The sequence below is a fragment of the Ovis aries genome, chromosome 2, assembly GCF_016772045.2.
Source record: "Ovis aries strain OAR_USU_Benz2616 breed Rambouillet chromosome 2, ARS-UI_Ramb_v3.0, whole genome shotgun sequence".
NCBI classification, from domain to species: Eukaryota; Metazoa; Chordata; class Mammalia; order Artiodactyla; family Bovidae; genus Ovis; species Ovis aries.
Window position 1 is genome coordinate 113566470 of NC_056055.1, and position 13252 is coordinate 113579721.

The 13252-nt window shown below is 45.0% G+C and overlaps 1 protein-coding gene across 8 annotated transcripts in view; it reads right to left on the reverse strand.

Annotated features, from left to right (window-relative positions):
• Window positions 1-4055: 4055 nt before the first annotated feature.
• Window positions 4056-13252, reverse strand: part of HERC2 (HECT and RLD domain containing E3 ubiquitin protein ligase 2) — a 243534-nt gene continuing 234337 nt past the window's right edge. For all 8 annotated transcript variants that reach the window (XM_004004470.5, XM_012129843.4, XM_060409588.1 and 5 more), the window contains 7 exons: window positions 9006-9147; window positions 8688-8882; window positions 7932-8044; window positions 7130-7320; window positions 6154-6259; window positions 5676-5888; window positions 4056-5003 (listed from right to left, as the gene is read on the reverse strand). In XM_004004470.5, the coding sequence (XP_004004519.1) occupies window positions 4731-5003; window positions 5676-5888; window positions 6154-6259; window positions 7130-7320; window positions 7932-8044; window positions 8688-8882; window positions 9006-9147 (1233 nt within the window). In that variant the 3' untranslated portion in view covers window positions 4056-4730. The remainder of the gene's footprint in view (window positions 5004-5675; window positions 5889-6153; window positions 6260-7129; window positions 7321-7931; window positions 8045-8687; window positions 8883-9005; window positions 9148-13252) is intronic.

Sequence of the window (13252 nt, forward strand, 5' to 3'; positions counted from 1 at the left end):
GACTGAGCGCCTTCTCTTTCACTTGTCACTTTCATGCATTGGAGCAGGAAATGGCAACCCACTCCAGTGTTCTTGCCTGGAGAATCCCAGGGATGGCGGAGCCTAGTGGGCTGCTGTCTATGGGGTCGCAGAGTCAGACATGACTGCAGCGACTTAGCAGCAGCAGCAGCAGCAGGTATTACAAGTATGTATTGTAAGTATTATAAGTATGTATTATAGGTATTAGATGATTTAAAGTATATGAGAGGATATACAAATGTTATATGCAAATGTTACACTATTTTACATAAGGGAGTTGAGCATTCAGAGCCTTAGGGTACCTGGAACCAATTTTCTGCAGATATCAAGGGACAATCTTAATAATTTTATTGTAATATAAATTTTACAATATTGTATTGGTTTCTGCTATACAACATTGTGAGTCAGCCATATGTATACATACATCCTCTCCCTTTTGAGCCTCCCTCCCACCACCAACCCCATCCCACCCTTCGAGGCCATCACAGAGCACCAAGCTGACCTCCCGGTGCTAAGCTATACAGCAACTTCCCACTAGATGTCTTTCACACATGGTCATGTATATATGTCAATGTGACTCAATTCATTTCCGCCTTTGCTTTCCCCCCATTTCCACAAGTCCATTCTCTACATCTGCACCTCGATTCCTGTCTGCAATTAGGTTCATCAGTACCATTTTTCTAGATTCTATATACATGCATTTTTTCTTTCTTACTTCACGCTGTATGACAGGCTCTAGGTTCATCCACATCACTTTAACGGACTCAATTTCATTCCTTTTAATGGCTGAGTAATATTCCACTGTGGGTTTCCCTGATGCCTACACTGGAGATACTGGTTTGACTCCTGGGTTGGGAAGGTCCTCCAGAGAAGGAAATGGCAACCCACTCCAGTATTCTTGCCTGGGAAATCCCATGGGCAGAGAAGCCTGGCTGGCTACAGTCCATGGGGTCATAAGAGAGTCAGACATGACTTAAGAGACCAAACAACAACAAATATTTCACTGGATAGATGTACCACAACTTCTTTATCCACTCATCTATTGGTGGACATGTAGACTGCTTCCATGTCCTGGATATTTTAAATAGTGCTTCAATGAACATTGGAGTACATGTATCTTTTTGAGTTATGGTTTTTTCAGGGTATATGACAAGTCATATGGTAATTCTATGTTTAGCTTTAATACTTTCATTGTGCCTATGTTTAACATAAGCTAAATAAGATTATAATAAATTATAAATTATAGATATAATTATAAATTTGTGATTAATATGATTATAAATATATCTGATGCAAATTTGTCAGCAAGGGAAGTTAATTTTTAAAAATGAACTGGAGGAAAATTGTTTCACAGTGTTTGGTTTCTGCCATACAATTCAACCAAAATCATACATATGTGTTTAGCTTTTTAAGGAACCTCCATATTGTTCTTCACAGTGGTTGCACCAATTTACATTCCCAACAGTGCAGGAAGGGTACCTTTTCTCCACACCCTCTCTAGCATTTATTGTTTGTAGATTTGTTGATGATGGCTATTCTGGCTGGTGTGAGGTGGTACCTCATTGTAGTTTTGATTTGGCATTTCTCTAATAATGAGTCCCCTGCATTGGCAGGCAGATTCTTTACCGGTGATGTTGAGCATCTTTTCCTGTGTCTGTTGGCCATCTTTTTTGCAGAGATGTCTGTACAGGTCTTCTGCCCATTTTTTGATTGGATTGCTTGTTTGATATTGAACTCCATAAGCTGTTTGTGTATTTTGGAAATTAATCCTTTGCTACTTGTTTGCAACTATTCTCACATTCTGAAGGTTCTTTTCATCTTGTTTATGGTTTCCTTTGCTGAGCAAAAGTTTTTAAGTTTAATTAGGTCTCAACTATTTTTGTTTTTCATTACTTTCGGAGGTGGGTCAAAAAAGATCTTTCTGTGATCAATAAATTTGGTTAAGCTGCAGGATACAAAACTAATGCATAAAAATATCTTGTATTCCTATACACTTAACAATGAAAGAGCAGAAAGAGAAATTAAGTTAACAATCCCATTTACCACTGCAATAAAAATAATAAAATATCTAGGAATAAATCTACCTAAGGGACAAAAGACCTGTACTCAGAAAACTATAAAGTACTGATGAAGGAAAACAAAGAGGACACAAGCAGATAGAAAACTATACCATGTTCTTAGATGGGAAGAATGAATATAATGAAAATTAATATACTACCCAAAGCAATCTACAGATTCGATGCAACCCTTGTGAAATTACCTTCATAAAACTACAACAAACAATTTTGCAATTCATAGGGAAATACAAAAGACTCTGAACAGCCAAAGTAATCTTGAGAAAGAAAATTGGAGCTGAAGGAATCAGGGCTCCCTAACTTCAGACTATACTACAAAACTAGTCATCAAAACAGTATGGTACTAGCACAAAAACAGAAATATAGATCAACTGAACAGGAGAGAGGGCCCCAAAATAAACTCATGCACCTATGGTCACCTAATGTATGACAAAGGAGGCAACAATATTTATTAAAGACAGCCTCTTCTAGTAAATGGTGCTAGGAAATCTGGACAGCTACAAGAGTGAAATTAGAACATTCCCTAATACCATGTTGTTTAGTGGTTGTTTAGTCACTAAATCATGTCCAACTCTTTTGCAACCCCATGGGCTATAGCCAGCCAGGCTCCTCTGTCCATGGGATTTCCCAGGCAAGAATACTAGAGTGAGTTGTTATTTCCTTCTCCAGGGGATCTTCTCAACCCAGGGATTGAACCCATGTCTCCTGCAATCCCTAACACCATACATAAAAATAAAATGGATTTTATAGTTCTAAGAGTTTTACACTATAAAACTCTTGGAGGAAACAGGAAAAACACCCGTATGTTTTGACTGAAGGATATGAAGAAAATTTGGCCTCATGCAGATATGTAGTTGGAAAAGAGGACTTTCTGGACACCCTGACAAGGACTCAGGCCTGAGTGCAGGCTATAGCTGTTCTTACTTGCTCTCCTACCCTGAGTCATCAGAAGGGCATGTGAAGCAGAGCCCTACCAATCCACAGTCCAGAAACATGCAGCCAAAACTAGCCCACCCAGATGCAGAGAGAGAGAAATATTTAAAAAAACCCAACACTTGATTTTTGGCTGCACTGGGTTTTTGTTGCTGCTCTGGCTTTTCTCTAGTTGTGGTGAGTGACAGCTGTGTTCCAGTTATGGTACATAGGCTTATTTTGGTGGCATCTCTTTTGTAGAGCACAGGGTCTAGGGCACGTGAGCTTTAGTAGTAGTGGCATACAGGCTTAGTTGCCCCCCAGCATGTGGAACTCTCCTAGACTAGGGATCGAACCCATGTCCCCTGTATTAGCAGGCAGATTCTTAACCACAGGACCAGTAGGGAAAAAAATGCTGTGTGCCACTGACTGACTAACAACAAAAGGGATGGTGATTAAAAGACAAATCTCACAGCTTATGGAAATTTTAATACAAGCTGAAAAATGTTGTTACCATCTTGGTCAAGAATAACTGCCCAGAAGAAAATTTCTCTTTGGATCTTTTAATGCACACATTGGATCCCTGAGCAGTCTCCCAACATAAAACACTTACCTCTGGCCTCCATCTGGTACCATTTAACCTCAGTTCTACTGCATCAGGCCTGTCAACCAATCTTCCTACTGCAATCTCAGTCTTTCTCTCTGCAGAGCGTACTTGACACAATCCCAAAACAAGCAGCTCAAATCCTACCCCATGGCCGACTGAGCCAGAAACACTCCCTCGCCCCTAGGCCTACGGGAGCCACAGTTGCCCAGGTGGATGGCATGGAGGGCAGGAGAGGTTCCTGACCCCAGCCACTCCCCTAAACCTCTCCCAGCTCCTGATGACCACTCCCTCCGTCACCGTAATGAGTTTGGTTCTGTAACAAAAAAAGTCTAATGAGACTGGAATCCACTTTAACTAGTGCTGCATCAAACACTCATCTATATTTTGGTGGTAGTGTATCCACCAGTGCTAGTTTTAACCACATATGAAAGATCAGCTTACAATTTTGTGACAAATGTTTTATTTATAGAGAATCAAAATTTAGGCATAAACATGACACAAACATTATATATAGTACTGTCCATGACAGAAGTGACGACACTGCTCACGGAGAGGACTTGGCTCCAGTCACACACTGCAAATGCTGGCGTGAGCACCTGGGGAGGAGACAGGAGCTGGCAGCCTTTTTGTTTTGGTTTGGTTTAAATAACTTCTGGATGCATTCAAGTAATACTGATCATTTAATGTTCAAAAAACTTTTAATAACAAATTTCAAGGAAAATTAATTGAAATATTTATAATAGGATTTCATTGTTACACAGTATTTCCAATGTACAATCAAGGCAATGCACAACGTTTAAAAGGAAGGGGAAAATATCTATTTCACCCACAAGGGAAAAGGCTTTTTACTGATTTTCGGGGATGCTGCAATTCAACATTCATGTTAAAACCTTTACGCACTTTAGTAAACACGAAGTCCTACATGTAATGCAGCATTGTGGGTTAGAAGACCCTTTTAACAAAGTTTCCAAGTGCAAGGCTAACTCTCCAATCGCTATCCCACACACTAGGGGACTAACCCATCTCCTGGCACTTATCACGCCCTGAACTCTGAACTGTAGCACTCTGCTGTCTCAGTCAGTCTAGTGGGGTCTTGTGGTGGATGGCATTTATCCAGCTCAGTGTCCCGTTAGATAATCCTGGGTAGAATCTGAGGCAAATGAATCCACATCCTCATTCTCTGAGTCGTCACTGCTGTCATCTGCAGCCGGCTCCCCTGTGAGGGCTATGCGAGCGTAATCATCTGTGTCTATTGACTTGCAAAAGTGGATGGCATATTTCAGTTTCTCCTCCAGCACCTGCTTACAGGAATACCTGGGCAACTTCAACAAGAAGAAGCATGTGTAGGATTCAGGAAGGAAATGGTCAGGTGGGTTGTATTTATCCAACACCTGTTAATGAAAAATGTTAAATAATCAGAGACCATGTACAGGACAGGTAAAACTGCAATCTGTTTTATTATGTTCATTAGAGTTGACTCTCATTCACATACAGCATGATGTTTTTGACTAAGAATAACAACGTATCAGAAAAAATATCATCTAGTCAATTTCAGAAATAAAAAGGAGCAACTCATTAATTCTTAGGACTTTCAGTAAAAAATAGCAATTGGTTGCTGCGATTTCAACCCCAGGGGCCGGCAGGTAAACAGAGCCTGATTCTGACCAGTCAGAACTCAAGGCAGAACTCTTAGCCTCAATTGAATGGGCACTCTGATTTTTCTCAGTAAGCAGGATTATTTTATTGATTTGCCTAATTCAACCAGATACTCAAATAAATGCTTTTTTCCATGATGTGTGTGCTCGGAATCTAGAATATGCTGACTTAATAGCAGCATATTCTGGGGGTGGATACATTTTTTAGAAGTAGGTACTGGTACCTAACACCTGTAGTCATAAAATTCTGAGCTCTCATATCAGAGAAGTTAAGTGTTTTTCATTTTGTTTCCAGAGGGTAGGAAAACCATGTAACAGGAAAGAACTGTTTGTTTTCTCATCTGCGGCAGAGCTCTGTGTGAGGGGCATAACTCTCAGTTGATCCCAAAGGACATGCAGGAGCCACACCTGGATGACGAAGTCTCTGCCCCGAAAGTCAGCGATGGTCCTGGGCAGCCTTGTGCGGCCCCACACGAAGCGAAGGAAGAGGGAGCGCTCAGTGTTGGAGAAGGACTCCATCACCTCCCAGAACCACTGGATCAGGGGTGCAGAGGGCTCCACCCCCTTGTACGTTGCCACAGACTTTAAAAGATGCAGAGGGATGTCTGGGCTGCCACACACCTGTGGAGGGACACACTTCACATAAGCATATTACAGCTTTCTACCAGGGCTGGGGTGGGGAGGGTCAGGTGAGAGCAGCTGGAGGGGAGTAATGGGAGGCAGCGAATACTCGCTTCCTGAGCGTGTCTTACTTCACTCAAAAGGCATGAGCAGATCTCAGACCTCCAAGAGAGAGATTTAACTGAGAGGTTAACTGGTGGTGCTGATTCAGTGGATTACCATGAGAAGGGCGCTACAGGGAAGCACAGAGAAAGGGTGGGCATACCATCGTCTCCAACTCATATCCGGTGAAGAGAGAGAGAAGAGGGACAGGCACGACTCGGGCCATCCCCTCACGAACGGCAGCTACCTGCTCATCAAATTCGTGGAGTCTGAAAGAAAACATCCGCTTTGCATTTCATGCAGATCACGCCAAGTCTCATTATGTGGACGAGCAAGGTGTGCGCTTTGCAGACACAGTCTCAAAGCTTCTCGTGGACTGAGAAGCGAGACTGGCCCACAGAATTCTACCTCAAAAATGAGCCACAGCTATACCCATTACAAGACACAATTCTCCATCTCTCCCTCCTTCTCAGAAGGAGCCATAATCAGACATGCAGAGTCAGAGTCAGGTCCCACAACAGACAAGCTAAGAACTTTCTGAAAGTCAATGCTGTATCCAAGGTCCTCGTGACTGGCGAGTTAGGGCATGAGACAGAATGGAACACAGGTGGATGACACAGGGTGCCTGCAAGGACTGCGCTCAGCCAGAGTCCAGCAAGCAAAGCCCACCTGATACATTGGGCCTCATCCCAACACCCAGTCGGGTGATGCTGGAGGACAAGGCTTCCAAAGACCACACTAAGGAAACAGTGGGCAGAGGTCATGGATGGTGCTGCCGGTCTGCAATGCAGCAAACACAACTGAGTGGTAGTGCAAGGGCCCCGTGAGGGGTGGAGACCATCCAAACACAGCCCTGCCCCGGGAAGGGTAGCACACAGAGGCCCTGTGACCTCTGCTGGCAGAGTCCAACAGGGGACTCTGCACCTCGCTGTTCTAGCCAGAGCCAGGAATCTCAGGTGAAAATAGTAAGTACTCTGACTCTAACCACAAAAGAAGCTTTGATGACTGTAGGCAGCAATCGCTGGAGCCAAGCCCATTAAATTTTACTTATGGAAAAAAAGCTGCCACCCAAGCAAACCATTTTCTGCTATTTTTGCTATTTACTGAGTTGAAACTCTGGAAGGCAGACAGTCACATACCTGTAGTTTATTGCGAGCCGGACATACTCTGCACGGTTGTCCAGAGTGATGTGTGTGTACTTGGAGCTCAGCTGGATGTCCTGGCCGCTGGCACTAGGCACTGTGAAGGGCAGGCTCATGGCCTCAAACTCCTCTGAGGTGGCTTCGTTATCACGGATGTACATGAGTCCAGGGATAAAATCTTTGTCAACCTTTCAAGGGAAGAAGGGAGTTCACCTACTGAGCAGCGTTGCTCCTCTGCCCCCGGCCCTGTTCACATCCCATACATGGTCACGCCAGGTCTCCATCTGCCTGGAGCCTGCGGCAAGGCTCCAAGTGCACTGCGTGTGCCATGAAATAAAGGAGGAACAGGAGAGAAATGCTTTCACCCATGGAGCTGAAGAAAGAGTTTGCAACAAGGGAAGTCCTTAAAATCACTTGCTGACAGTGACTGTGTTGGTCAGAGGTGAGTCCCACCTGCACTGAGGGAACCACACCCTGTAGAGGCCCCAGGAGTCTAAACTGCCCCCAGCTGCCTGCCCACATGCTCAGCTGTGCCATAGGAAAGACAGCAAGCTTTCTCATCTGACAAGACTGTACAAGTGGCAAAGCCCACAAAGCAGGTATCAAGTTCTGGAAACAGGTTGGCCTGTGTCCACACTGCCACTCTGGTACCAGATGGCCAGCAGACTGATCATCGTGAGTATGCGGAGACCTCAGGGCAGGCTGCCCCTCTTCACCAGACCACAGGTGACCCCCACCATGCTTTGCACTGGACACACAGTGAGTCCCATTTCTCTGTCCTCTCCCTCCTGGAGGTTACCTCGCTCAGGTCTGCAATGGTGAGGTTCATCCCAGCCAGCTGCTTCCAGACAGGCTCAGCAAGGTTCAGACTCAGGGGACTTCCAGTCCGAATGGCAATACCCAGTAACACACCTGCTCATTCAAAGCACAGAAGACAGGATATACTTGGTGCTGATGACAAAGTTCCCAGTCCACTCAAGCACACAGTGGAGATGAGCTCGGCACTGGGGCCTCAGTGCATTCGAAACCAACGCTGCCCCGATTCACAGAGACTTAGGTCTGTCCTTGCAGCCTGATACCGTACACTAAAATTCATTACTTGCTTCTGTTCCTATGGACTAAGTCTATAACTCTTTGCTCTTTCCACCAACAGTGGTAGCCACAGTGGCTAATCCTTGCTCCTTATATGGCAAAGCAGACAGCTGGAGCTTCTCAAGGAAGTTGGAGGCAGTGCCATGAGTGATGGATGCAAACCCTCACCAGGAGGGAGGGCCTGGCCAAATGTAGACTCTTTAAGATGTGATCCCAAGTTTCGGATATGTTTAAGATGCAGAAACACCGTATCTCAGATCCTCTGAGCGACAAAGGCACCATCTGGTCCTTAGCACACAGCTGCTAATGGTCCAGCTCTGCATGTCCCTGCAGCTACACAGTGAGGAAGCTAAAGCAGGTATTTACAACAGCCACCACCAGTCTCAAGACAGAGCAGCCATTACACTAAGCAGAGCACACGGAGCTGCACGTCTGCAGCACTGCATCCACATGAGAGGCCTACCCAAGAACCGGAACATGTTGGTGTGCACAGGCGCCCTGGCAGCTGGGCTGAACAGGTAGCAGTCCCGGTTGGCCCCCGACTCATCCCTCCCGTTGGGTGTTACGATCAGAAGTGGGGTGAGTCCATTCTGCAGCTCCTCACAGATCTCAGCTATGGACTCACTGTAGCCACCACCACAGTCATCCACAGATTCACCTAGGGAAAAGGAGGGTCAGTAGCTCACAGTCACTGACTGCATCAGAGGCCCCTGGGGAGCAGCTGGGGGGTCTCCCAGTTCTCCTCTCACACCAACACCCCTCCACACATGCAAGCTCTCACCCACAAACTTGACCTTCCAGACGCGGTGTGGGAGGAGGAGGCTGTCAGGACTGAAAGAGCTCATCTTAGCGCACATCTGCCCAAAGACAGACTTGGTCCCATCAGGGCCCGCGAGGCCCCCTTTACTTCTTGAACGCTTGACCTAGAGACAGAAAGAAGGAAAATACATAACAAAGTCCACAACAGAAAGCACATGGGTGCCATCTTCACAAGCTGACCAGCCCCAGAACCCCTGCATCCAAAGCAGTGCTCAGCAGCTGATCATCCCTCCTGCTACCCTCGCCTGCCCTGTCCTGGTCACAGTGGGGGCGAGGGTGGGGTCCCTCTACAGAAAACAAACAGCACTCAGATGCCTGGTGTCACCCCTACAACCTCGGGCCACTGTGAGCACAGAGCTAACTCAAGTACAACCACCTGAGCATGCCTGTGCAAACATGAAGGGCAGCTGGACCTCCCAAGACTAACTCCTGTCCTCGTCTCCTCACCCACACCTGCTGAGGACCCCAAAGACCAGCTTTGAGCTCCTCTCTCTTCTGCCCTTGATACAGGCTGCCTACTAGACAGCTGTGTCAGCCAGGCCAGGGCCCGCTCACCAGCACACACAGCACATGAGGATGGGTGGCAACTATTGAGAGAGCACAGACCACAGGGAAAGCTGCAAGCAGCTCAAGTAGGCAGTAACTGCAACCTGGTTTATCCTCACACTGTATTTAACCTTACCCAGTGTCTCCATGAAGAGGCAGGATGCCTGAAAGCGGCCTCTAAGCAGACCATCAGCCCTGGGAGGGGCACATCAAGTGGCTCTGAGACCAAACCTGGATGCACCAGTGTGGCCAGAACAGAACCTTTCTTCCCTCCTTTCCTCACCTGCACAGATTCTACTCAACCCTTGGGATCACTGTGTCTCCATGTATGATCACTTATCCCACCTGTGTTTCTCATCATAAGCTATCCAGATTGATGTAAAAGTAGCTGTGGTTTTGCACTGTGGAAATTTGCCATTTGACACTGGAATACATTCTTAAATAAATGCAGTTATGTTCTACATCATTTTAATGTGCATTTCTTGCTTTATGTTTTTTGCTAATGACTTATTACTTGCTGCTTATTTTATATTTATTTTAAACTAGAGTACATCATGAGAAACGCTGGGCTGGAGGAAGTAGAAGCTGGAATCAAGATGGCTGGGAGAAATATCAATAACCTCAGATATGCAGATGACACCACCTTTATGGCAGAAAGTGAAGAAGAACTAAAGAGCCTCTTGATGAAAGTGAAAGAGAGTGAAAAAGTTGGCTTAAAGCTCAACATTCAGAAAATGAAGATCATGGCATCTGGTCCCATCATTTCATGGCAGACAGACGGGGAAACAGTGAAAACAGTGGCTGACTCTATTTTTGGGGGCTCCAAAATCACTGCAGATGGTGATTGCAGCCATGAAATTAAAAGACGCTTACTTCTTGAAAGGAAAGTTATGACCAATCTAGACAGCATATTAAAAAGCAGAGACATTACTTTGCTAACAAAGGTCCGTCTAGCCAAGGCTATGGTTTTTCCAGTGGTCATGTATGGACGGATGTGAGAGTTGGACTCTAAAGAAAGCTGAGAGCCAAAGAATTGATGCTTTTGAACTGTGGTGTTGGAGAAGACTCTTGAGAGTCTCTTGGACTGCAAGGAGATCCAACCAGTCCATCCTAAAGGAGATCAGTCCTGGGTGTTCACTGGAAGGACTGAGGTGGAAGCTGAAACTCCAATACTTCGGCCACCTGATGCGAAGAGCTAACTCACTGGAAAAGCCCCTGATGCTGGGAGGGATTGAGGGCAGGAGGAGAAGGGGATGACAGAGGATGAGATGGTTGGATGGCATCATCAACTCGAAGGACATGGGTTTGGGTGGACTCCAGGAGTTGGTGATGGACAGGGAGGCCTGGTGTGCCACGTGCGGTTCATAGGGTCGCAAAGAGCTGGATACAACTGAGCGACTGAACTGAACTGAACTGAACTGAACTGATGGAAATGATGTTAGACCAAAAGCAAACTCAAGTGATTTTCTTATTCCAAGTTCAAAATGGGTTGTAAAGCAGCAGAAATAATGCACAACATTAACAATGCATTTGGGCCAGGAACTGCTAATGAATATACATTGCAGTGGTTGTTCAAAAAGTTCTGCAAAGGAGACAAACCTTGAAGATGAGGAGCATAGGGGCTGACCATCAGAAGGTGACAACAACCAACTGAGAGCAATCATCAAAGCTGATCCTCTAGTAACTACACAAAAAGTTGCCTAAGAACTCAACATCAACCATTCTACCGTCATTTGGCATTTGAAGCAAATTGGAAAGGTGAAAATACTCAGTAGGGTAGGTGCCTCATGAGCTGACTGAAAATCAAAAAAATCGTCATTTTGAAGTGTCATCTTCTCTTACTCTATGCAACAACAAACTATTTCTCGATTGGACTGTGATGTGAGATGAAAAGTGGATTATATAACAACCAGTGATGACCAGTTCAGCGGTTGGACCAAGAAGCAGCTCCAAAGCACTTCCCAAAGCCAAACTTGCACCAAAAAACAGGGTCATGGCCGCTGTTTGGTGATCTGCTGTTGGTCTGATCCACTGCCACTTTCTGATTCCTGGAGAAACCATTACATCTGAGAACTACGCTCAGCAAATCGATGAGATGCCCTGAAAACTGCAACGCCTACAGCCAGCATTGTCCAACTGAATGGGCCCAATTCTCCATGACAACGCACAACCGCACAACCGTATGTTGTGCAACCAATGCTTCAAAAGTTGAACAAATTGGGCTATGAAGCTCTGCCTCATCTGCCATATTCACCTGACCTCTCGCCAACTGATGCCACTTATTCAAGCATCTCAACAACTTTGAGGGAAGGGAAAACACTTCCACAACCAGCAGAAGGCAGAAAATGCTTTCCAAGAGTTTGTGAAATCCTGAGGCTTGGATTTTTATGCTACAGGAATAAACAAACTTATTTCTCATTGGCAAAAATGTGTTGATAGTAATGGTTCCTATTCTGATTAATAAAGATGTGTTTGAGTCTAGTTATGATTTAAAATTCAGGGTCTGAAACTGCAATTATTTTTGCACCAACCTAATAAGATGCCTCAACAGATCAGAACAGTGGCCTCAAGCCCTTACTCAGCTACTCAGGCCGTGCTTCAGAATCACCCAGGAAGCTCAGTCTGAAGTGATGGCAAAATGAGAAGTTAAGGAAAAGTGATTCTGAAAATGTACTTTTACACTGACTCCTCTGGCTAAACTCTCATCATCCTTAACTTCTTTGTGAGTTCTCAGGTAAGTTTAACAGCTAATTTTCCTTACTGCAGAAATGATCAATCTTAAGACTAAAAGAACAATGACAATAATAACAACAACAGTTTCCTGTGGAGAGAGTTTTCCTACACGCCACGCATTCAGCTGCACGCTCTCATACGTCATTTCATTTAGCCTCAGTAGCTCTCTAAGGCACACAATACCTGGGGGAAAAGTGAGCTACAGAGAGGAAGAAGATGTGTTCCTCTGCGAGGGCAAGTAAGACACAGACTTGCTTCCCACTTGAAAGATCACATCACTTCCATTTACAGTACCAGTTAACACAGCCTGATGCTCTCAGCCGCTATGAAGGAGCATGGCTCTATGAATATAGCCAGGACACTGCAAGGACAGGGTTGTGTTACCTGGCATCTCTGAACAGCAGGAATATAGGTAGTTTTAATTGTCTTTAAAGTTTCTAAATTTTTGGAAATGTGCTCATTTCCATAACTGCATTACCTATAATAAAAAATTTTAATATACACTGATTTTTAGACCCTGTTACAAAACTAAATCAAATTCAAACAGAAATACCCTCCAAGAACACAGCCTACTTTTAGTGTCTCTAGGGCACTTTCAGCATAAAGTAAGAAAATCTCTCCACAGGCATCCCCACAAAAGTTTCAGCCCTGCGAGAGTACAGGGAAGAGGCCACCTACACCGCCTTTCTGGGTGACTACTGGTGTCTGCGTTCAACTTGGACTCACAGACTGTTCCCTCCACCACTCTGCTCTATTTTATCTCCACCTTTGTGGAAGTTCTTTCTAATTTTAAGAGTGGGTATGAAGCCCTAAATTGAAGAGAATCTGGCTCTGGCGCCTGAGGGTCTCTGGGTAGCTGGAGTGGCTGCTCCAACATTAACGAGCACTGTACACTGCACTGAAGGTTACTTATACGTCTTTCAAAAAATG